The sequence below is a fragment of the Corvus brachyrhynchos genome, unplaced genomic scaffold, assembly GCF_000691975.1.
Source record: "Corvus brachyrhynchos isolate BGI_N302 unplaced genomic scaffold, ASM69197v1 scaffold249, whole genome shotgun sequence".
Lineage (NCBI taxonomy): Eukaryota > Metazoa > Chordata > Aves > Passeriformes > Corvidae > Corvus > Corvus brachyrhynchos.
Window position 1 is genome coordinate 951,674 of NW_008240226.1, and position 25,648 is coordinate 977,321.

Sequence of the window (25,648 nt, forward strand, 5' to 3'; positions counted from 1 at the left end):
AGCCTTTCCTTCAACCTAAAAGGCAGTCATCAGTGAGTGCCTGTCCCTGCTTGTCAGTTATCATTATGTAGATTTCCACAAGATCAATTCCCTTCCCAGTTTTATTCAGTGTTTTTGGGAAGCTGTTAGTTTGTGAGAGGGTGTGGGCTGTGCAGGCTCTGTCAGGGCACTTAAATGCAAGTGCTTGGTGGGACAGCAGGGTGCTACCAGGAGTGATAGGCTGTGTCCCCACAGAGACTCCTATGATATAGGGACATATGCAGACATAATACACCGGAATAGGAATTCTGCTACTCAAAGCAAAAGTGGCTAAGAATAGGATTTGACCTAAATCTGATCACTTTATGAAACAAAGCAAACAAAGTAATATAAAATACTGGATACTTAATTAAAAAGAAAAGAAAAAAGGAGGCAAATTTGAAAATCTTGCTTGACTCTCTTCAGGAAGGTTTCACTTCCACTGCACTGTTTGGAAAAAAAATCACCAGACCATGTTTCTACTTTTGGTTAAGGATGTCAAAGAGTTGTCAGTACTTAAATGTATATCCACAGTTAAAACAGTTGTAGAACAGTCTTTTTAGCTTGATCCTCGCAGCAGAACTGCTGTAACGTTAAGGACATCAGAGTCCATGTTTTAAAAGTACTGAATTATCCTTTGTTGCCCAGTGAAGAAACTATACTTTTACCAGATATTTTCTGATACAGGCTTCTGCATAAATGCTAAATAAAAATCTTTGGATCTTGCATATTTATTCTGTTCATTGTAAATATGTTATAAATGTTTGAGTTTGGATTTTCAGAAATCTGAGAAAAACTTCTGAAAACTGTTTAACATTATTTAGTTTAGTTTAGCATGATTCAGTTCAAATCCATCCTGTTGTTTTTTCTTTTGTATTTGGGGTTCACTAGCACTGTAAACATCTGTATAAAACAGTTTTTCTTTTTTTCCCCCCCACTTAATTTGAGCTGTTGCCAATAAACTGGCATTTGTGTTTCCTGAAGGAATAGTGTTTACACCAGATTTTCTGAAGAAGACACTTTTGAATATGAAATGCTGCATTGAATCTCGGATTCAAATAGTTCCAGAAGGAAGAACAAATGCTAACACATTCAGACATAAAACAGAGAAGGTAGTTAAGTTAAACAAGAATGGATATGTTTCAGTGATGCATTTCTTACTTTTCCTTTAAAAAGAGTTGCTTCTGAGAGTTCCTTCATTCCCCAGACACCCATTGAAATTTTACCACCCCTGTGCCTCTGCAGAAGTCAATAGTCCTTAAAGCAAAGGATTGAATGCATGAAGTGCTCATAGGATTAGCTGCTGAGAGCTATGAGATGTGCAGTAAGTGGCAGTCAGTGTGTGTTTTGTAAGGGGAGCAAAATGAAGTTCCTGTACATTCACTCTCTCTTGCTCTCTCCCTGAGACCAGCAGCTCACATTGCATTAGCTTGAATCTCTGAATAGCTTTTTTTGGGAGGCTAGCTATAGCAAAATACCAGTGGAGGAAAGTATTAAAAGCTTGCCATGATCTTTCATGGCATCCTTGCAATACTTTTCTTTCCTTCTTTTTATTTTTGGTTTGGTTTTCTGTTAGAGGTGTTCTGCTGTGGGCTTTGTATACAAGCAACTGCTTAACAGCAATAGTATCTAAATGCAGTGTCTTCAGAACACAGGTTGTGTCTTGTGCTGGATTCAAGATGAAGAACATTCTTAAGAGTAGGTCTCTATGAAATTTCACGGTTTCATAGAAAGATGTCTATTTGAGGAAACTGTAGAGATTCAAAATACATGGGGTATTGTTGTGTAAATTGAATGATTATACAGAAGACATAATTCAAGCCAGAAGGTTTTTATTTAAGTCTTGCAGATGTTTTCATAGAAAGTACATAGAAGCGTCTCAATCTTTTCCACCCGTAGGTGCAAGGAAATCCTGCTTCCATGGGAATTGCATCCTATATTTAATTGTATAGAGTTTGCACTTTTAGTTTAAATTTTACTCTGCAAGGACATGTCAGCCTGCATCAGGTCTGTAGATGGAATCGATAGAAATTACTTTATTATTCTGTAATTACTTACATTGAGTGCTGTGTTTAAAATCACTCAACCATAAAAATGTTTTCCTTGATGTCTCTCTTGGTTAGTGAAAGAATTATGTTGAAATAGCATGTTCATGAATGCCCAGCATTTTTACAAATACTTCTTCCTTATCTTATTAAATACAATAAATGTGGGCATAGCTTTAAAATAAAAAATACAGCAGATGTACCAACATTTAATATAAAAAGTAGTGTTTCTATAAAATATTGAAATAAAGTGTTAATAATTTTATAGAGTACTGAAGAATACTGCCTTGGTGATCTACACATTTGTAGTGCAATAAAAATTTTAGAATTTCTATCCTGGTGAGGAAAAAAATAATGAGAAAGACTAAGGCACAGTAGTGATTTTATTTGTCTGCTGTTGTTCTCCCTTCACAAAAAACACAGAACCTCAAAATAAGTTTGTTGTAGCTTACTTAGATTTGTGAGACTAAGTGTTTCTCCTATAAAAGGAATAACCAACATTTAAAAAAAAAAAAATTATGGTGGCTTTTATTATATGATAGCTTTCATTATTTTATTAGTAAAGAGCTGCTACAAAATAAGTGCTCAGATGCATGTGTTTAGAGGTTGAAGAATCAGTGTTTCCTTGTGTGTCTTTAATTTCAGAAAGTGGAAATAGAGGCTATAAGGGTGATAGTTTGTGTTGTTTTATGTCTACTTGCTTAGCCTGTCTCTGTGGCGCTTAATTACGTATAAAATCATTCATTGGGAATTGCATAACAGAATGTTACACCTTGGCGCTCCTTAATCCCATCTTTTTTGCAGATGTACTTCAGTCACTTTGCAGGCTTTATAAATCTTTCATAAAGTGCTGAGCAGCCTCCAGTAGAAGACCTTGTTTATAAAAGGCTTGCTGATATGTTTGCCTTAAAATGAGTGGTATATTGAAGCTTTCCAACCAGAATTTGTCTCGTAATTTAAAATTACTTTCTTGTGTCTGTCTTTCATGTTGTTGCATTAATACTTGTTTTCACATATAACTGCATTTAAAAAAATAAAGCTCCAAATGAAAAAGAAAAACCCTCAAAATAAAAGAAAAAAAGGAATACTATTGAAAGAAAGAAAAGGTTTTGGTGTAATTTCACTTATTTTTTGGCTGTTCTCGTACCTTTTTATGCTATACATATCCAAGGACTGCCATTTCTTGTCCAGTAAACATTTTCAAAATTTTTTTATCATTTTTTAAAAATACTGTATTAGTAGATAAGTCCAGTGATTTCTTGAATAGAAGATGCCTTTTGTTGTAATGAAAGGCACGCTGTAGGGTAGGAGAAAATAATGGTGTTCTTAAAATAGGAGGAACACATTCAGAGCAAAGTAATTGTTAGTTTTGCATGCATAACATGGTGACTCAGTTTGAGGGTGGAAGTAATAAAATGGTGCTTTAAAGATAGGAAGATGTGATAAGGTTTACAGTATTGTACAGTTCTAAATGGATGTATGTCTTTGCCCTTAAGATAGTTTCACATAATTGTTTAAGTTTTCGTTTGGTTTAGGGTTTTCAAGAGGTAAAAATCGGGAGTTCCTAGATGTACTGTTTTAACTCTGGTTTCTATCCGCGTGTGCCATCTGTATAAATGTGTGTATGTGTGCATGTATGCTTGCTTATTAAGAGCTACATTATAAATATAAAATACTGTTTTCACCTCTGTCAAATTAAGTGTAGGGCTTAGATCATAACTATTTTATCGGGTCATGTTTTGTATTAGAAACTTTTGTCCCTGTTACATGTGTTTAGAGCTATGCATACATCACCTTAATGTTTGTCACTTACGAAGGTTGTGCTGAGACTAGGTTGTCAGGACAGTTTCTGACCCTTTTCATGGTTATTAATTACTTAAACTAGTGTACATATACTGTGTTTTGGAACTATATTTACGAAAGAACAAATCATGCATTAACTTTTCTAAATTACCCTGCTGCGTTTTTACTCTGTGTGCTAGTTCCTTCTGATGGTGACTCAGTGTTCAGTAATGAAGTTAAGAAATAGTGTAGGTGTTGGCTTCAGCAAAGCTGTAGTTTAGTGTGGTGCTTGTTATGTAAAATACAAAAGTTGCTTTTGATCCTTATTACTTTGAATGAGTTCTTAAATCTAGCCATCATTTAATGAAAATGGAAAACAAGATAAAAGTGACACTTCAGTTCTGATGCCGTTTGTGGTGGTGTCAGTCTGTGGTGATGTTTCTGAAGCAGAGGGTAGGTCTTTAGGCTTTCTCATACTGTTCATGGTCTGGTGGATAAAGCATGTGCTAGATCTAGCCAGCTTCAAAACAGAACAAGAAAACCTTTATTTTTACTGCTATACTAAATACTGAACTCAGTACTAAACTACAGAACAGGATGATAGCTCAATACAAGCACAGAGTGCTTAATAATTTAATAATAAAGTGATACTCAGTAGCACAGCAAACATACCCATTGTCGTGAAGTTAACTGCCCAGAGATGGTTCCTAGCAAACTTTTTCACTGAGTTATAATAGCGCCGTTTCATGCTGTTATTTTCTAATCATGTTCCACTGCAAGTAAGAAATTAGATATAAATATCCCAGTTTGGGGTAGACAGCTTTTTGTGCTGGTTGTTGGATGTTGCATTTTGTCCTTGTTCTGCTTAACTGAGAAACATTTACCAAATGTTGTGCTCCAGGAGTGAAAGGCGTAGCTGGTATTGGGTTCGTGTGGCAGGATTTTGGTAGTGTGGGGCTACAGGGCTGACTTCCGTGCGAAGCTGCCAGAAGCTTGCCCCACATCTGATGGAGCCAATGCCAGCTGCTGCCAAGATGGACCTGCCACTGGCCAAGGCTGAGCTCATCAGCAATGGTGGTAGCACCTCTGGGATAACAGAGTTAATCAAGGAGGGGAAAAGGAAAGCTGTGCAATGGCAGCCACAGAAGAGAGGAGTGAGAATGTGATAGAAACAGCTCTGCAGACACCAAGGTCAGTGCAGAAGGCGGGGCAGGAGGTGCTCTGGGTGCTCCAGCAGAGATTCACCCAGCTCATGGTGAAGCAGCTGTACCCCTGCAGCCCATGTTGATACACAGGGAAATAGAGGTCCACCTGCAGCCTGTGGAGGAGACCCACACCAGAGCAGGTGGATGCCTGTGGAAGGCCCATGCTGGAGCAGGCTCCTGGTGGGATTTGTGACCCTGTGGAGAGAGGAGCCCACACTGGAACAGGTTTACTGGCAGGACTGTTACCCCAGAGGGGACCCACACCAGAGGAATATGTGAACTGCAGCCCATGGGAAGGGCTCACTTTGGAGATGTTCATGGAGGACTGCCTTCTTTGGAAGGGGAACAGTGTAAGGAGTCCTCCACCCGAGGAGGGAGGAGCGGTAGAGACAACGTGTGATGAACTGACTGCAGCCCCCACTCCCTGCCCCTCCACACCACTGCGAGGGAGGAGGTAGAGAATTTGTGAGTGAAGTTGAGCCTAGGAAGAAAGGAACGGGTGGGAGGAAGGCATTAAGATTTGGGTTTATTTCTCATTATCCTATTGATAATAAATTCAATTAATTTGTTCCCAAATTGGGTCTGTTTTGGTAGTCTCACCATGACAGTAACTGGTGAGTGATCTCTCCTTGTCCTTACCCATGAGCCTTTCGTTGTATTTGCTCTTCCTTGTCCAGCTGAGGAAAGTGACAGATGCCAAGCCAGGGTCAACCCACCACACTTTTATAGAAGACTTAGGCACATGTGGATTTTCATTGTCATCAGTGCTTTACTTTTTTCCCCGTTGTGTACAATGCAAATATTAAATATTGTAAATAGCAGTATGTGGCTAAGATAAAAATGTGTGTATTTCTCACACACATTTTTCATTGAGTTTACAGTGTAAATGTTTCAGCTTAATTTATTTTTGTATTTTATTTTTTTCTTCATGCAGTCTCTCACCTTAACTTTGGGGGGTAGGGCAGTTGAAGTGGATGCTGCTTTCGGGCATGTAGCACAGGGATGTAGTGTTCTGCAAAGATGTGAGCATGTGCTTTCTGCTTGTAAATAGTCCTATTTGATTAGGATCAAAGTGACTAGTTAGGTTGCCTAAAGAAAAATGCCTGCTTCTGATCTTCTGTCACCACTTGGCAAGTCCAGCTCATGCAGCGTGGCTTTGACTTGAGGAGTTACTCTGAAACCAGTAATCACCAAGCATTCAGCTGATTGTCTACAGCCAAAAAGATTCAGAAGGCTTGCTTTTATTTGCAGTATATTCAATCAGTTATTGTGGAATCCCCTGCCTCTTCCTTTTGCCTGTGCAGTAGCGAAACATAAATCCTTGCTGTTCATTTAAAACAGTGAGTGCAATCATTATATTAAACATAGGTTGATTTCACTTTTTAATGTACTAACTGGATTTGCTTTGATGAAAGGTTCTTTAAAATTTTTTTTGTGCATTGATAAAAAATAAATGCTGTTGTTAACGACATGGAGATATTTGCAGGGCACTAAAAAATTGAACGTGTTTGGCTGGGTGGCACACTGTATTCATATACAGTTCCCTATGGAGTTAATATTTATTTGAGATTGCAGTAGTTAATGCTTTAGAAAAGGTAAAACTCTCAAAATATATCTGTGTAAATTATCATTAAATGTGTGAATCTTAGACGATTTGTGCTTGTCTCTTAAAATAATATGTAGGATTTCTACTTTGAAATAAAAGTGAGCTGCTTCAATTATGAAAGACTGTACTTTGAGAAGTAGTCATCAACACATTGCAAAAGCTGTGGCAGTTATTTTCCCTTGCATTCTACCTCTGGCATATGTACTTATTTGCAGAATGGCTCAAAAATTATTAAAAAAAAATTGACAGTGGCCTGAATATCAGTATATATGGTTCCATTATGAGATAATTCAAAGTTAGATTGAAAAGCAAAGTAGCAAAGACAACAGATGCTATAATGCACTCCCTAATGCTGTATTTTCTCCTTCTGATACATCATTAACAGTGGTGAGCATAACAAGATTTTTCTGGAGGCAGTATTCATGGCTGTGTGTATGAGAGTATTGCTTTTGTTAATTGCCTTTTCTTTGTTGATGAAGATCAAATCTAGCTCTGGGCTTACTGAAGCTTTTTAGGATTATTAGTATCTGGTTGCTGGTTTTAGCCCCTCTTTCAGGTAAAACACTAGGAAAGAATTATTTAATATGTAGCCGTTTTTGCTATCACTGATGCAGTCATTCTGTGATAATGAAGAAATCCTTTTCAGATGTATTAGAATAGGAATTGCCAGTTAGTCTAAGTAAGACTAAGGTATGCAGTTGTCTGTGATTTTCACTGCAAAGCCTAAAGCCAAGATTCTTTCAGGGCATGTTCCATAAACAGAACTAAACAAGGCAAACAGCAGTAAAATCATTCAGTATCTTTAGCTGTACAGAGCTAATAATTTTTTCAAGCACGCTCTCTTGTGACTTGGAGATGACTTTTTTCCTAGCCTTTTATACTGATCAGCTTATTCTCTCTTAATGCTGAATGAGGTCTTATTTCCATCCAGGGAGAATGGTAATAATGCCAAGGTAGCATTCATAATTGACCTGGATGGACACACTGCATGCGACATTTTTCATACAAACACAACTTCTTAGAAATGAGAGTATCTGCCTTGTCTGAGTTGAAACAAATTAATGAACAGAGTTTTTTTCTTAAAATTATTGAAGAATTTATTGCACACCAAAATTGATGCATTAACATACTTTTATTAACTAGCTGTGGGATGCAGGCTTCTTGGGGAGAGGAGTAATTTACCCCTGAAATAGCATTTAAATATTTCTTCAGACAGCAAATATTTTACTTTGTCAAAGTTCACTTTCTGCGGTCTCGAAATTTTTACAGTTCTTAAAGATTTTCATGGGAACTGTGGGCATAAAGCAATAGTGAAAATATACATCACAAATCCTGGTGAATGATTGTTAAATGATCAAATATACTGTCTCAATTCATTCTTCAGCACTGCATATGAGCAAACTATTTTCAGGATTACAGCTCCTTGTAATTATATCAATCTTCCCACATTTCCTATTTGCTGTCATATTATTTGGCTCAAAGTATAATGGATAGCTCAGTGACTTGGATTTTCCTTGTCTCTAATGTACTTTGTCAACTTGAGAAACAAAAGAGTTTACCAAATCCAGAGCAGTGCTTGTTGATTTTTAAAAGTATGTGACTTTACTCCCTTGTTAATTCCCATTCTGCAGGAGACCATTGGTTCTGGAAGTAGCACAATATTCATATGCGTTTTAATTCTATCCAAACCCCATAGCAAGCTACTGAAGAGTTTTGGCATATTGCTTCACTTGTCCTCAGATACATGTTTGTATTAAATCTCATACATTTGCAACAATTTGGTGTTTTGATAACCTCTGCATGAGTTAAAAAGCTGCAAAACTCAAAATTTTTGTACTGCATTCTCAAGCCCCAGTGATTTTCTCAATCTAGTTGGTACTGGCAGAGAGTAAAGTGTGACATATATGATTTGAATTAATTTTGCTGTGTATCTCCCTCAAATTGTAATGATGCTTTTTCTGCTCCACCTATAGCTTCCTGCAGATTTCACAAAGCTGCACCTTACTGACAGTCTCCACCCACAGGTGACCCACGTTTCATCTAGTCACTCAGGATGTAGCATCACTAGTGATTCAGGAAGCAGCAGCCTTTCTGATATCTACCAGGTAAGACTGGAAGGGATGCTGATGGGAGGTGCAATTGCCAGCAGTTTTGCATTTAGTAGCTGAATGCCCTTGCTATTGCCTATTGTCAGTTTTTGTCTGAAGAAGTGCTCAATAGACTTCAAAAAACTACTTTTTGTTTGAATTGTGATAATTTCAGGCTTTTCATGTGTTGGCTTCATAATGTAGAACCTCTTCAGTGGTGGGAAGAAACAACTATGCTATAAGCAGCCTGTGCTGGCCTGGCTTGAGGGACATATTTCCATTTCCCCACCCTGTAGGAATTTGATGCCAACCTCAGCAGTGCTTTCTCTCCTGGCCATCCTCAGAAAGGTGGGGAGGTTGAATTGGTGTTGCTTTTTAAAGTTACACTTCTGAGGTGGCTTCTTCCTGTAAAGCTCTGTGCTGTTCATTTGGAACAGCCTGAGTTTAGAGAGACTCTGAAACTGATCCAGAGTTTAAATATAAATTGGAAAAAAGTTTAAGTGAAATAAAATGAGGAATTATGCATTTTTCACTTGATGTTTACCGTTCTTGGAATATTGGAAGAGGATTTGTCCTGATAGGAAAGTGTACCAATTTGTTACTCTGAGAAGAAGGAATCAAATCCAATTAAAATACATTTCTATCAATCATAAAGTAGTGAGACCACTTCAACATGAAGTACTGTTAACTAGAAGAAGAATAATGTTTTTTTGAGATGCTTCTGAAATTGCAAATGTAGTCGTTTTAACAATGGGAAAAGCATATCTGCAAATACATACAAGTTCAGCTATGGTCATAGTTGTAGAATATAGTCTCCTTCAGGTGAATAAGCTTATAGGCTTTTTTTTTTGTGAAGAAAGAGGCTATAAAAAGGTCCCAGTTCAATTTAGGCAGTAATTACAATAATGCAAAGGTTTATTTCTGCAAAATGATCAAATTAGCTGAACATTTCAGGCATAGCATGTCAGTCAAGTATGTTTGTCAGAATTTCTTCTGAAGACAGGATTACTTTGAGACAGGATTTAGGTTTATAGCATGAGAGTGAAGAAGATGTAAAATCAGTTTTGTTCTTCTAGCCTTATATAGATTTTCATTCCTTTTGTTACAAAGATTTCCAGTTTAACAGAAAGATAACAAGTACCTCTAGAGGCCCAGTTGTATGTGGCATGTAGTTACAGTCATACAGTTACTCTTTAGATAAGTTGGAAGTAAATTTTTTGCAAAAACTTTCAGCAAAACATTTGTAACTGTGAAAAAGATCATTGAATTTCTGTGCAATTAAAAAACCTCCAACCAAACAACATAAAAAACTAAAGAAACCTCAGAAAAATATTACTCTCTGTAGTTGCCAACCTGGTCTATGACTCCTACTAGTTTCATTTGCAGTGAAGGAATCAACGTAATGGTTGGTGAGAGTTTGGAGAGAGTTAATGGTTTACTGAAGTATTTACACAGAGAAAATTTACTTCTTAAGTATTATTTTAAACTTAATTTACAAATATAATGCATAATCCATTCTTAAAGGTATTATCAAATTTCTTCAATTAATCTGCAATTAATATCACATTTAAAGGTGACTTGGCACAGAAATCAAGAACTGTGTAATTGTAAAATGTCAAAGTATGAATAATAACCTATGTCCATATCAATATCCATAAATATGACAATGTACTGTAGAATGCAACGTCATGTTTTTGTCTTAGTACATATACTTGAAGGAATGTTTATTAAGGAAATGGTAAATTCAGGTGTGGAAACCGATAAGGTTTTTAAATTCTTGAATTTAACTTAATGGTACCAAGTATTGTTTGACTTGATTTCTCAAATTGTGGTCAATCATTAATTTCTGGCCTCAAATTCAGTCACAAAGGAGTGTAATGTAGCAGTGTTAAGCTAGGTTAAAGTACTGCCAAAAAAACCCCCCAAACCAAAACAAAATAAAATGGCTGTAAATTGAATTCTCTAGGGCCAAGTTAAGGATTCAATAAACAGAAATATTTTTTTAAACCAAGAGAGTGGACCAGTCGTTCTCTCTCAATTGTTTGCCTTTTAATTCTCTCCCAAGTGTTTATTCAAAAACAGTAAACCATAACCACATCATCAACATGTTATTTTTTTTACTTCAATCTTAGTAAGTCTTAGGCAATGCTCATGATCATTGTTCCTTGGATCATTCCTTTGATTCTTATTTTCTGTATATAATGGCATTTTTCTGTTCAGTGGGGTGGACTTCTGTTCATTATGGCTAAGTAGAAAGCAATGATTTAGAAAGATCATCATCTTGTCATGCAGTTGATAAATTTATTTTTTTTAAAATTATACAGTTATTTGGATCTTTACTACTGAAATCTGAAGTAATGATATGTCATGTTTGCATCCCATAAGTTTTAGTTCTTTAGCTTTAAGAGCAGCTGCTTCCAGTGAAAATATGTTCATGGCCTTTTAAGATTTTTTTAATAAATCATGAAGCTGAATCTTCAGATGCTTTAAGCATTGAACTGAGAATACTTCCTTTTAAATATTAATGTGGTATCTAAATTTGTTTGTCAAGCGTTGCACATGAAAGAACTTCTTTTAGAATAAGAAGTACTAACCAAAATAAAATCAACCTCTGTGTTTACCCCACCCAAGTTTCAAAAACATTTCAGGTGCCAATTAGTAAGGTCCTTAAATACTGCTATTTTTATTTTAGGAAATAAGTTCAAGTGATGAACTCTGTAGGGTGACTTGAGAGGAGGGGGATGCTGAATGTCAGTAGATCGTGTGTTGGCTTTTATTTGCCAAGAACAATTCCTTGCATCTGTCTTTTTTTGACTTGGCAAAGCACATCATTCACTGCTGCTTCTCATGTATGGGTGCTTGCTCTGAATTCCTAGGCTTAGTTAATGGTTCTCATATGAACGCATATACCTGTCCCTGTATGCTCCTAAATGCTTCCTACACCTGTTATATATATTACCAGATGATGATCCTGGTTGGAGAGTGAGGAGATTTAGGTTCATGAACATGTGTTATTCCCCCTCCCTGTTTCGGGAAGTGTTGTGTTGGCTGAGCTCTTTGCCAGCCTTTCTTTCCCTTATCCTGTCCTCAGACTGGTGGCTTCCTGCCACCCTTACATGCCCTCTGGTGCCTGCCCAGATACCACTGTCGGTACAGGAAACCAGGAACATCCTTTCTGAGACCCTCCCAGGATGTGTGTATTGCTTGGAAATTTTCAAGATGTCAGCTTTGTTTTCTCATGATTCTGATACGGTAGCTCCTAGAAGAAAGGTCCACCCTTCAGCAGCTCTTCCTGAGGGAGACCAGTCTTTTGTCTCTCAAACCAGAGGGTCCATGCAGCCTGCCCTTTAGTTACTGTATGCAAAATAAAGAGGTTTTACCTTAAGATAAAGCCAGTCTTTCTGACTGTATCAGCTGCAGGGCTCTGGCTAATGCCAGAATGGCTGGAATAGCTCAGGTAAACTGTCCTTTTAACTGCCCCCTGCCACCCTTGACGTTTCAACGAAGTTCCCAATTGCTCCTGTAAATTCAGGTCCTCTTAAGGTACTCTGTAACTTCCAGAGTCCATGGTCTGTATGTCTGTGGTCTTGGCAGATGTTGCTCCATTCTGAGAAAGAGGCAATTACTTGGCAATAGGGGAGGACGCTGTTCATGGTGTGCTTTGTCTGGATTGCTACACTTTTCCATCTTAAGTGAGGAAAACTGCTCAGACTGACTTCTGTGACAGATGTGGGCTGCTGTGTTGTAAATTTTGTGCTAGATAATGAAAGAACAAATATGGGAAGCACTATGAAAATCTTGGACTGAAGGAGTTTTAAGGTATTTCATGGGCATTTGCACTTGTGTCCAATGTAGCATGAAAAAATGTTACCACCTTAGATTTATGTATGATTTCTGTACATGTAATAATTATAGCTGACTATAGTACAAATGATAGCTGTTTAATAAACAAATACATATTACAATTATATGGATTGAATTTCATCTTAATTTATTGATGTTGTAAGCTTTTACTCAGTCATCTGAAAGCTAATTTAAAACAAAACCCCAGATATGATTTCTCTCTGTGGAGAAGCTGAATCCAGTGTGTCTATATGACACGAGGGAATATTTCAAGCTGATGTGACTTTTGCAAGTCATTTCATGAGACAGGTAGAGGCAATGTTCTTGGTGTTTTGTATTACTATTGGCTTAAAAATTAGAAAGTAAAAAGCTAATGACATTCTTAATTTCATTTTTTAGTTTATATTTTAGCCCTTAAATGACAATGGTTGAAAAGTAATGTGAAGGTGGTTTTTTTGATCTGAGCATGGCTTCTTTCTTTGTTAGCTTCATGGAATTGAAGGACTGCACCAGGCAAGGAACATATTTCTGGTTTGTGCAAGAAGTTTCTTCTATTCTTCGGGTTTTTTTTTTTTTTTCCTTTTTTTTTTTTGTCCCTGGTATTTTTCTCATGCATGTTTCGAGATTTTGGATTGTTGGTTTAGGTGGCAACAATAGTTACAAGGGGAATTTAGTCTTCTAAATGATACAATGTTTCCTAAAGAAAGTAATTAAATTTTTTTTTTAAAGTAAAGGTTCAAATTGTCTATTTAAAATACTAAGAAATCAGTAGTTAGTGTGGTTACTTTTACAGGTTTTTTGTCTTTATGTTATCATCAGTTGGAAGTTTTTCCCAACCAGTATAGAAAGAAAACCATGAAGGCCACTTAAAACAGAGCCAGTCATTTTGTAAGCAGTTCTCCAAGTCTTCCCACTTTCTTTCCTTTAGTAAGGGTGGGGTGTGTGTGTGATGAAGCAGTTGTTACACTGGAGTGAGAGTATCTTGACTGTGTAAAGGTAGAGATCGCCCTTGACCTCTTCTAATCTATGTTTTTTCAAGAAACTCAAAAATTCATTGGAGGAGGAGGAAGTGAGGCGGTAAATGAAGTCATCTTCTTTAGCTGCTCATGTTGTCCATCACCTCTCTCATGTTCATCTTCATGATGCCTTTAAAAAATGAAAGACCAGTAGAGTTGGGATTAACCACTTTCCTCTCCTGCCTGTTTAAAGTGACCAGAAGAGTCCACCATTTCCCCAGTCTGCCCAGCTTGACCTAGGGGGAATGAATGCTGTTCTTCTTCTTAATCCTCCCCTTCTTCCTCTAGTCAGTCAAGGAACCAAAGGCTTACCAAGAACTTAGACAAGGCTTCTTTTACTTTACGTACTTGTATTTCACAGAATTTGTTTAATTAGCTGTTATGACTTAAATCTGAAAGTGTGTTTGGATTTCAAGATCCTCAGCAGCTGAAGCAACGAGTTTTTTATTGGTGCAATATTAGCCTTTATAGCCGCTGCTTAAAATTGGTCAGATTCTCCTTAGGTGTCAAATATGAAATACTCCTTCAACTCAGGCTTTAAAACATCTGTCTTAGTCTCTTAACTCTCATGTTGGTGATGTGACAAAATATTAGCCTGTCACTATTAGGAGATTCCTTTGAAGCTTCAAAAATTTTCTCCACAGTTGGAAAGATGACACAAGAAATTTGCTATTCCAGCTGATTATTCAGACTTTGGAGAGACATTGTTTTGTACTTCAGGCTGCAACCAGAATTTTTCTTGGATGCAGTCTTTTTTAGATTTATTTAAGTGAAACTAATTTCTCTTATTGCCCAAGAAGCAAAGTACAACATGCACCCCGGAATGGAAATTCTGAGGTGTATTTCATCCTTCATTACACGCCCTGAGAAGATCTAAGCCTCATGATTGACTGTAGTACAAATCCTGTTGGATATTCATCTTGTGTTCGGGTTTTCGGAGGCTGAGGTTCATAAGGAAGCCCCTATGCCCAAAGGAGCTCATGGAGGTTTCCCCTTCAGTCTTAGACAGATGCAAAGCTATTGCTTAATAACTAAGGGTTCCTGTGCAGACATGTGTGGCTTTTCTCACACAGGAAGGGGTACAAAAGCACTCAGTGTAGGTGGGTCATGAAGTTTAATGCATCAGCAAGAGAACCGTGAATACTTGATATCATACATGATGCTACTAAGCCTAAAAAAGCTATTTACGATGTATAAACACAAGGAGCCCCCGTGGGATGAGGTTTTCTTGATTTTCTGGTTTGCTTTTTGGTTGTGTTTGTTCGTCTGGGTGTTTGCTTTGGTTTTTGTTTTGTTTGTCATGCAGAAAGGCTACATTTCTCTTTCTTTGCTATCTTTTGCATGATCATGAGTTGTTTGAAAAAATGTATTTTTTTCCTCAAAAGAGGTTTTAAAGGTGTCCTAAATTAACAAACCTTCTTATTACTTTGTGGATTGTTGCATTCAATGCTGAGCTTCTTTGTTGCAATGGTTTGGATTTTTTGATAGGAAGTTAGAAATAGTTGCTTTCCATCCACCAATAACTTCAGTTGTCAAAAAAAAACTTCCAGCAAGTGTAAAAAGTGATCATCTTTGGGAAATCCTGTAGCCTTTAGTAGTATTTGTAAAGTGTTTTCTGAGTACAAAGTTACATTGAGTTCAATGTGAAAATCTGTTTTAAATAACATCAACTCTTCTTGATAATAGAGCTTCAAGAGTTTTCTAGTTTTGTTTTATTGCTTTAAGACAGTAAAATAACTTATCTTTTGATAATCAGATTTTGTACAATAGATGGAAATTTCTCATCTGTGTTAGCATTGTGTGACTAAATTGAGTTCTGCATTCATTTTGCTAATGTGCTTTTGAGAGAGCTTAATCTGGGCAGGTAGGAGGGGCAGTTGTTAGTAATGGGAAGGTTTGCAAAATTGACTGTGAATCAGTCCCACTGTCGCTGGAATTGTCACTGTTGGAGACTTCAGATTCTGACAGATTGGTGTCATAAGATGTGTGTCTACTGACTCATCGCCACTAATTTTTCCACCAGTCACTTTTGATGAAGGCTATTTTGAAAGAGTAGTTACAGCAGCTGTTTCAAATGTATCACAGGGAACATGCATGTTAAACACAGTAAGACTGGTAATAAAAATATTGCTATCTGTGCTATCATTTTTGGGATTTGTTTCTATGCCAGTAACATCTTTCCTTATCGTGGTTAAAATTTTTTCTTGACAAAAGCAAACTCAAAAAAGCCACAAAACCCCTAAAATCAACAACAACACAATAAACCCCAACCCAGAACCACAAAGTGAGAATAATTTGAATATTGCATAGATGCTGTTATCATGCTTTTTATATTAACAAGGCCCAGTTACTAAGCTTGTGTTGTGCTGTAGGACAGAAGCATTTAAGACTCTCACTAGCTGCCCTGATCCCTCTCCAGCCATATGCTGCTGTTCATGAGGTGGCTGTGTATAGTAGCATTAAAGTAACAGATGTCAGCCATAGATAGGGAGGCAGGAACAGGGGAGGGGAGATGATTCTACAAAATTACCAAAGCAATTTCTCTTACCTTCTCTGTGTTTAGAGAGTGACCTAGTTTTGTGGGCTTTTTACCAGCTTGGGAAAGATTGATGAAACAAGCTTTAGTAGGTGTGTTTGTCCCATGTACTATATTTAAAGTAGACGTGAATGCATTGTGTGCTTCCAGGGTCTCAGAAACCGACCACCCCCTTAAGGCCTGTGAAGCTGGATTTCTCAAGCCAAGGCTTAAAATTTGCTCATTAGAGTCTTGCATTTCCTTAAAAATTGTCATGGCTGAGCCTTGGCAGCTGCTGTGGTATTAAATCAGGTTCTGAGAAAAAGCAGCCGTATCATCCGTGATAGACAAGTGTTTGTGGGATTTATTAAGTCTCTGGTCTTCAAACTGAATCATTAGAATATATTTACCTTTAGGTGCTATACTAATGACCTCAAGCTATATCTGGACTATGTTTTCATTCATTTTAATACAATTTAAAGGAGGTTAAGTTTGACAGATATTCTGGGTAGTCCATCTGTGGTGTTTAAGCAATGACTTTGTGTTTTTTCTGCGTCTGTAAGTTCTTAGGCAGTTTATCAGCAAATGAAAGCCATATTTAACTATGTACTGGAATTGTAAAAGAAAAATACAATCCTAGGTGACTGAGAGATAGAAAAATTCCTGTAGCATTTTGATGCTATTCTTATTTCCCCAAACTGTCTGTTTAAAATTATATTGCTTTCCTAAGTGTCTGAAAATGTAAAGTTGGGGTGAGCACAGAAATTGTCAAATGAACTCTCTATTGAAAAAATTATATTCAGCTAACAGTCCAAGACATTGTTGCTTGAACTGTAACAGCTTTCAATCCCCCCAAGACCCACAGATTAAATAATGTCTGTTGAATCCTTTGCGTGTGTGACTGATTGAAATAAATGTTAAAAATCCTATTTAAACACAGTGAGTTTGGATTGATCAATTGTTAGTTGTTTTAAAATTATGTATAAAGAAAAAAGCAATATAAAAATATTGAATAAATTTGAGTAATCTGCTAAATAACAGAATTAATCTCTGTACATCTAACCAGAAAACTGCAGCAGTAAAGAACACATTTGAATGTTTTTTAATTGTTTATACATTAATTAGGCTACAGAAAGTGAGGCTGGTGATATGGATCTTAGTGGATTGCCAGAGACAGCAGTGGATTCTGAGGATGATGATGATGAAGAAGACATTGAAAGGGCGTCGGATCCTTTGATGAGTAGGGATATTGTTAGAGACTGCTTGGAGAAAGACCCAATAGACAGAACAGATGATGACATTGGTAAGTATTGTGATGTAGTAAAATACTGTCAAACATGTTCTTCACCTCCAAAAATTTACTTTTTGATCTTGCAGTTTTATTTTAATCACTGGCCTTTGTAGTTGGCAAGTTTAGTGTTTATTATTATTGTTTTTTAAATATATACGTAAAGTGAACAAGTAACAGCCAAAGAAGAAGAGGAAAACACACATAATATGGGTGAAACCTATTACTTGCTGGCCCTTTTGATCTCCAGCTTCAGCTTCTAATTGATATCAGAACAGGTTTATGAAGAAAACGTCACTGAAAACTGCAAAACAGACAGAACCTTGGCAAAGTCAACATTAATGTCAACTCTGCTTCTCACAGTATATTTTTAATTGTCAGTTGTGACATTGTGACTTGACATTTGTGGTAAATATTGGAGCCTTAAAAACCTTAATGTAAATGTGCATCTAATCAAACTAATTTGCTATGTTACCATACAAGTAAATACATTGAAAGCAAAGCAGAACTAGAATCGAAATTTTAATCTAATCTGTTTCACTGGGTGAGGTATTTTTATTTTACTGAAGTATGACTAAATGGTGATTAAGGTTGATTATCAGATGATTAAGGGAGTAGAGCATCTCTTATGTGAGGGAGGTCTAAGAGAGCTTGGAGAAGCTGTTCAGCCTGGAGAAGACTCAGGGGTTCTCATTAAGGTGTACAGATACCCTGGGGTGAGGGTATAAAGATGATGGAGCCAGAGTCTTCTCAGTGCTGCCCAGTGAGAGGACAAAGGGCACAAACTAAAACATGGGAGGCTCCATAAGAGCACAAGGAAAGGCTTTTTTTTTTACTGTGACTGAGCACTGGGAGAGGTTGCTGAGAGAGGTGTTAGCATTCCTCCTTGAAGATATTCAAAAGATGTTTGGATATGTTCCTGGGCAGCTGGCTGTAGGTGGCTCTGCTTGAGCAGGCAGGTTTGACCAGATGACTTCTGGAAGTCCCTTTTAATCATGACCTTTCTGTGATTCAGAGTAAATTAAAAATTAGGCAAAAGATGGGGTCCTATTGAACTCTTTCAGTGGACATTTTAGATCAAACTGGATGCAAAAATGATTTTGGGCGTATAATCACTTGGCAGGACTGCTAAAATTGAGTTCTGTAGTTATGAACAGTATAAAAAATGAAAATACAGGAAGGTCACTGTTGAGTACAAGCGCAGCTCCAGTGCATGTAGAAGACAGAGCAGCAGTAGTCAGTATTGTCTTTAAGACAATAATCCTGTCTGGTTCACCTGAGAGGAACTTTGTGAAACCACCAGACAATGATCAGGTACAATTTACTGTTAAGCCTAGCCTACGAGGGGATGGCTTTACCAAACAACTTGCTCAGTTTTGTGAAATTTGTCTTGCTGTGTTTTACACAGTCCTGTTCTAGTCATCATGAAATTATTGCCGTGACTGGAGTATTACAAGTATCATTGGTTGTATTCAGAGCTCTTGGTTACATTACAATTCTTCCATTATGCTGACTTTTACTTTGCAGGGTTTCTATTGATGATATGACCAGCCAGTCTGTGTCTACAAAATACCCAGTAATTAAAACAGGCCACTGTACATGATTTATTAGTATACAGAAACGATTGTGTAGCATTTTAGCTTAGGCAGCCTCAGGCATCTTGCTGAAGAACTGTCTTTACTGTGCTTTGTTGTTTTGACATGCATGACTCAGTGGGCTTTTTCTCCTTCAGAACAACTACTGGAATTCATGCATCAATTGCCTGCTTTTGCCAACATGACAATGTCAGTGAGGAGAGAGCTCTGTGCTGTAATGGTGTTTGCAGTTGTGGAGAGAGCAGGAACTATTGTACTAAACGATGGGGAAGAGGTCAGTAGAAGTTGCTTTTGACTCTCCTATTATACCAAACATCCCAGATTCCACATGGTTAAGGTCCTCTTTTGTTACTTAAAAAAAAAAAAAAGCAACATTCAGGTAAATAAAGCCTCTTTTTGTTCTGGATTTTCTGAAAGCTTTTGTTTAAGCACTCACACATTTCTTAAGCAGCAGAAACAAAAGAAAACATTCTTTGTACTGTACAATATGCTTCCTGCCTATTTGAACTCATGTGAGGAGTTTATTTCAGTGTTCAAGTGCTGTTTTAAAACTTTCTTTATTTTTTTTTCACAGTCTTACATTACCTCTTAATATTAAAGATAAGCTTAATATCCCAGTTTTCTTCAGCTGGAAATAGCTGTACATTGAAGGAAAACCAGCATGTAATTTTTTTTAAGAGGTGCTAAAAAATAACTTTTGCTTTAGGACAATTGTGAGAGTTGTATTTATATAGTATGCTATTGCAAAATTAAGTGATTTGGTCTTCATGTGTCCTGCAATGTTTGATTTGTAGCTGGATTCCTGGTCAGTCATTTTGAATGGCTCTGTGGAGGTGACATACCCTGATGGAAGAACAGAGATATTGTGCATGGGGAACAGTTTTGGTGTTTCCCCCACCATGGAAAAGGAATATATGAAAGGAGTGATGAGAACCAAAGTGGATGACTGCCAGGTAGAGTGTCTGTGATGCATGCACATTCACACCCACACAGGTGTAGTGCAACTCAATAATGAGACCCAGTTTTATTTTAAATTGAATATATGTAAAATCTCCAGTGGGTAGCCCTGGACCATAGTTGGGCAGTATGGCTCCTGCATACCCACAGTCTGGGAAATAGAGTTATCTTTATCTGGATAAAGATATTATTTTGGATGAAGATGTTTGTCTACATGCTTTTTCCAGAGTGGGAGGGCCGTCAGCCTCTTCCATGCATCCATTGCTTCCAGTGTTCCTTAGTAGGATCTCAAGGCCCATTAGCCATTACAGGCTCTTTTACTTCTGTAGCAAATAGCCATTCTTCTTTGCTCAACTCAGCTACTGAATATCAGAGTAATACAAACTCTATCTCCCATGGTTTGAGTGAAAAATCTAATTTTGGCTAATCTGACCTTTCAAGGAAAAAGGCTTGATGTTTGCTGTAATATAAGCAGTCAGATGTAAAGAATGCTTTTCATAGCATAAAACTACTGGCTGAATCTGGGTATGTGGTTCCTATTTCCTTATTCCCATAGCGGAGCCTTGGGTGAATTAAGCATTTTGCTTGGTCCTAATGGCTAATTAGCTTCAAGTAGATGACCTCTGAAAGAGGTGTAAATGTGTAATAGAGTCACCTGCTTTAGCTTGCTCATCTAACTTCCAAAATGTGCATAAATGGTTTCTTGTTAGGGTAATGTTTTCAGCAAATCCAAACTGTGGGACTTCTGTTTCAGCTACTGCTGGAAAAAAGAAATGGTGTGTAAATGAATTTAAAGAGAAAATACTGTCTCTGATTCTTTTGCCTTTCTCCTAAGTACGTACACAAGGATTTAACAACTTTTCAATCAGAAGAAACACTACTTGCTCTCAGTTAAATATCTAAATTCATATAATAAGACAGTTCAATCTTGCCCCCCAAAAGAGACAAAGGTATAACAATTTGTGTACAATGTTGTCTTTTTCTAGTTTGTTATGTTTGGTCTTGATTATATTTGCATACTGTAGGTATCAGGAGTATTTGTAAGATACTTATTCTTGCACTTACCCTTGGCTGAACTGAAGATTGCAGAAAATAATTTTCCTGCTATATGCTTTAATCTAGAAGTAATTTGTTTCTGTGTGCCTGCACTCATTAACTGAATAAATGTTAGTTTTCTTAATAATTGACTTCAATAATAACAGCTATAAAAAATGAAGATTATTTACCAAAACAGTAGTCACAAAAAATAAAAGCTAGGTTTTCACTTCAATCTTCTACCCCTTCTAAACACCTCAAAAAAGCTGGCATGTAAGAAAAAAGGACTGCCTAGGACACTGAGCTTCATCTCCAGCAGCGGGGAGGTCAAAGCAGCTGCACGAAAATGGCTGAGAATACTAAATCATATTGCTCTGATGGACCTTGGTCTCCTCTAAGTGCAGGATTGTAGTGCCAGTACTGTGCTTGTCTGTTCATCTGCTTGCTGCAGCTGAACTGTGGAAAGACAAATATGACTCACTGCAGGTTGAGGGGCTACTTTATCTTGTCTGTCAATAGAGTACTTGCACCTTAAGTCTTAATGCTTTTCTGCAGATTTTACCTTTTAATACTGGTGCGCGATGATTCTTTCCAGTTTGTTTGTATAGCCCAGCAAGATTATTGCCGCATCCTCAACCAAGTGGAAAAGAACATGCAGAAGGTGGAAGAGGAGGGGGAGATTGTGATGGTGAAGGAGCACAGGGAGCTCGACCGCACTGGAACAAGGAAAGGTCACATTGTCATCAAGGTAAAAGGAAAGCAGAGAGTCTCTTGTAGAAGTCTGCGTTCTGTAAACCTCTTCAGTTGGCAAGTTAGGTCCAGGATTAGTTGAGGTATCTATTGTAGAAAGAAATATTTGAAAATGGACTGTTAATATTTCTAGATTTTCTTCACAGTTATGCATGTCAACAACTGGGTAATTTCTATAGAGATAAATTAGATAATTTTTTACATTTCTTATCACAATGGTCAAGCTGTTATGTTTGCTTAGCTCATCATTTAATGGATGACAGTATTCTTTCTAGCGTCATGAGTCTTCAGTATGTTACAAGAAAACAAATTTGCGTGTGTTGAAAATCTGTGTTAATAACTATGATTTTTTTCAATTTTTTGTTTTCAATAGGGAACAGCTGAAAGGTTAACAATGCATTTGGTGGAAGAGCACTCTGTAGTAGACCCAACATTTATAGAAGACTTCCTGTTGACGTATAGGACCTTTCTTTCCAGCCCAATGGAAGTGGGCAAGAAGTTGTTGGAGTGGTTCAATGACCCCAGCCTCAGGGATAAGGTGAAAATCTGAATTATGTACTGCTACCATTTGCATTGAAATATAAGCTAATAAGAATCAATTATGACTAAATTGAATAAGACACAAATAGCTGGTAACATTTTAATTGCAGAATATATGGCTAAAACTAAGAACATATTTTTCCATATTTTATTCAATATTAATGTGTTCAGACAAGGTAAATTGCCCATGTTTTACCTTGCTGTGTTTTTACAACTTAACTTAGTTGCTTGCAGGTATACAGAAAGCTTTTTTCTAATAGTGAGTATTTTTGTTTCATGTAATTCAGTAGAATTTTATTGTGTCTTCAAGTTTGAGCATATAACTAAGTTCCGTGTTTTCTGTACATAGTACTAGTTAATTCAACTTGGCAAACATGTTGTGATTTTTTTTAAAAGAGACTAGAAAATTCATGCATTGTTAAGAATCTGTTGTGGTTTATGTAGCATTAAAAAAAAAGCTACCAAGCCCAACCCAAACACAAGCAGTCAAATATCCTCTTCCCTAAACAAAATGTCCATGATGGAAGCATAAGGCATATCCAGTTTTGGCACACTGTCTATTGAGGCTTTATCGTGCCTCAAACTGTATTGCTTTATTTTCTCTTGTGTGCAACTTTTTAGTATGTAAAAAAGTTACTAAAAATTTCCAGATGCCCTTTTCTTTTTGTAAATTTGAAGCCAAGGGAATTATATTAGTACAGTGAAAGAGAAATTTGGTTTTCAGCTTTCATTTAAATCTGGGTATTTCTTCCAGAAATGTTAATATAGCTGTGCCTTGAAGGAAGGATCTTATATTTGACAGAGGATAGGTTTTGCAGCTAATACTGTTCACAGCTATAATATTGGAGTTCATCTTTAAATTTATGTTGCTTGTCCTCCAATGGACAATCCCCTCAGCCTCTAAAAGCGTGAACCAGCACAGTTACTTGTATCAGTCTGAACACAGAACAGCTCTTTGTTCTGCTGCCTCAATAACCAACCTTTTCTGACCTCCAGTAGCACTGACAGAAAGGCAAGAGGCAGACAACAGCTTGGGATAAGTGGAGATAACCAAGTAGGGAATAAGGAATCTGGAGGATTTTGGCTGTTTTGTATTGGGGGCTGATAGGCAGTGAGGAGAGTGAAAGGGGTGAATAAAACTTCCTGGGGATGATCAGTACTCAGGAGTATTCAGAGTGGGACAGTGGACATCCAGCCTTAGTGATGATTTTGCCCAGCAGCAGGTTACTTAATTTCACAGCTTCAACCCTCTTTTAATGCTGTTCCTGATTTGTGACACAAGTAATGGCATTCCTCTGGAAGTCAGTGTTCAACTCTTCCCAGCTCAATGTCCTTTGGGTGTAGATGAGTAAGTCCCAACTTTAAAAGCAGCATTGAAAGTGAAGCTGTTTCTGCAGAGGTTTAAAATACATTGCGTGGTATGGCTTGCAGCTTCCCAGACAATTGTAATAATCTGCAATTACCCTAAATTTAACCAGACATTGTCTAGATCTTCCAATGTCATCCACAGTAATGAAAAATATTAGAGCTGTTGAACAGGAATGAAGTTCATCTTCAATTTCAAAGGTGCAAAAATCTCAAGTATGTTCCTGTGGCTGGGAGCTGCAGCACATAGAGCTGGCTAGTTGCCTTCAGTTAGAATCTGAACTTGAGGAGTTCTGAAGTGCTTGATTAGTTTGTTCGTTAATTTCAGCAATTCTTTTGAATTCGTTTGCTTTTCTGGGGTAAAAGGAAAAGTACTTAGAAACTGTGAGGGTGGCAGGGGTTGGTTTTGCATGCCTGGTGTCAGACCTTTAACATGTGAGGCTGTAGAGGTTTAGATTTTGTGCAAACACAAGAAAGGACAGGGGTTAGCGCTAGCTGATTAAAATTTATGTGAGACTTTGTTCTTAAGCTCTAGGTTTTGAAATGTTTAGAGATTTATGCCTACTGATTTACTTTCCCAGCATAAAAGAAGAGATGCAACTGTATTTTTAGAGGTAGCATTGAGTGGCTCAACCATTTTGGATTCAGCAGCTTCTAAAAAGTAGCGTGAATCAATATTAATTCAAGACACCAAAACTCTTTTGTTTTGTCAGGACAAGTGCTGCTGATATTCCAGGTCAAATCACATACTAAAAGAAAGAATACTGTAGTAAAAGCATATAGTTTTAAAAAATGCAGCTCTTATTTTGTGGCTTTATCTTCATTAGTAGTAATAGTATTCCTTTAGAGTTTTTTCCTAACAAACTGTAAAATACCAGCTAAGATTCTTCTCAACCTGATTATCATAATTGCTTGGGGGGAGTAGCCAGTGGAGGGAAAAAAGGAGGAGTAAATGGAAAGATTGACTCTAAGGAAAGGAATCACATGTTTTTGCTGTAAAACCTCTGCTGCTTCTTGCAATACCTTGTTTTTCCTACCTCACTGAACATACAGTAGGTCTTTATAGAGGTAACTGCCAAATGAAGTTCTTGGTGGTACATCTAAAGATTTATGAGATTCAAGAGCCAATATTAAGCTGTATTGTAAGCTTTGTGATCATGTGCTTGAAGAACTAAGCAGATTTGGAAATATACATGAACAGGAAATTGTTATAAGTCACAAATGGATCCACCTTGTTGCCTTCTATGTGTGTGCACTATTCCCTACTTAATCAAATTCGATGCAGCCAGTGTTTTCTGACTGACAGTGTTCATTATGAATTACAGCATACAATTGCTTATACAAGTGAAAACAATTTTAATACTTTTTTTTTTCCTATACTCCTGATAAATTGCATATTAATGAAGTTTTATTTGGATGTATGTAGATATATTATTTAAGATTCCAGTGGAAATTTACAGGGCCTTTAAGGAACAGTATTTTTAAAAGACTTGGCAAAAGTGTTGTTCTGAGTATTCCAGCAAAATATTTATAATATTGATTAATTTTCAGGTTACACGGGTAGTATTGTTGTGGGTGAACAATCACTTCAATGATTTTGAAGGAGATCCTGCTATGACTCGATTCCTGGAAGAATTTGAGAACAATTTGGAGAGGGAGGTAAGAGTGAGGGTTTTTTTCTGACAATTTGGGATGACAGGGAATAGCCAGGCTGTTGTTATATATAACTTGCTATGCTTTTCTCTTGTAGAAAATGGGTGGACATTTGAGGCTGTTAAATATTGCTTGTGCTGCTAAAGCTAAACGAAGATTGATAACCTTAACAAAGCCATCTCGAGAAGCCCCTTTGCCTTTTATCTTGCTGGGAGGGTCAGAAAAGGGATTTGGAATCTTTGTTGACAGTGTAGATTTTGGTAGCAAAGCTACAGAAGCAGGCTTGAAACGTGGAGACCAGGTATGTAGTTTTAAAATGTGTCCCTCCACTACCCTCCCCCCCCCCTT

General features: G+C 37.2%; 1 protein-coding gene across 12 annotated transcripts in view; it reads left to right on the forward strand.

The window, feature by feature from the left end:
* The window catches only part of RAPGEF2 (Rap guanine nucleotide exchange factor 2), a 134,345-nt gene that overhangs the window by 77,774 nt on the left and 30,923 nt on the right, over window positions 1–25,648 (forward strand). For 7 of the 12 annotated variants that reach the window (XM_017745110.1, XM_017745115.1, XM_017745116.1 and 4 more), the window contains 9 exons: window positions 8,630–8,761; window positions 13,073–13,117; window positions 17,243–17,420; window positions 19,138–19,274; window positions 19,795–19,953; window positions 21,588–21,740; window positions 22,116–22,280; window positions 25,199–25,306; window positions 25,398–25,601. In XM_017745110.1, coding sequence (XP_017600599.1) covers window positions 8,630–8,761; window positions 13,073–13,117; window positions 17,243–17,420; window positions 19,138–19,274; window positions 19,795–19,953; window positions 21,588–21,740; window positions 22,116–22,280; window positions 25,199–25,306; window positions 25,398–25,601 — 1,281 coding nt within the window. The remainder of the gene's footprint in view (window positions 1–8,629; window positions 8,762–13,072; window positions 13,118–17,242; window positions 17,421–19,137; window positions 19,275–19,794; window positions 19,954–21,587; window positions 21,741–22,115; window positions 22,281–25,198; window positions 25,307–25,397; window positions 25,602–25,648) is intronic. The other 5 variants (XM_017745113.1, XM_017745114.1, XM_017745120.1 and 2 more) reach the window with 2 other exon arrangements.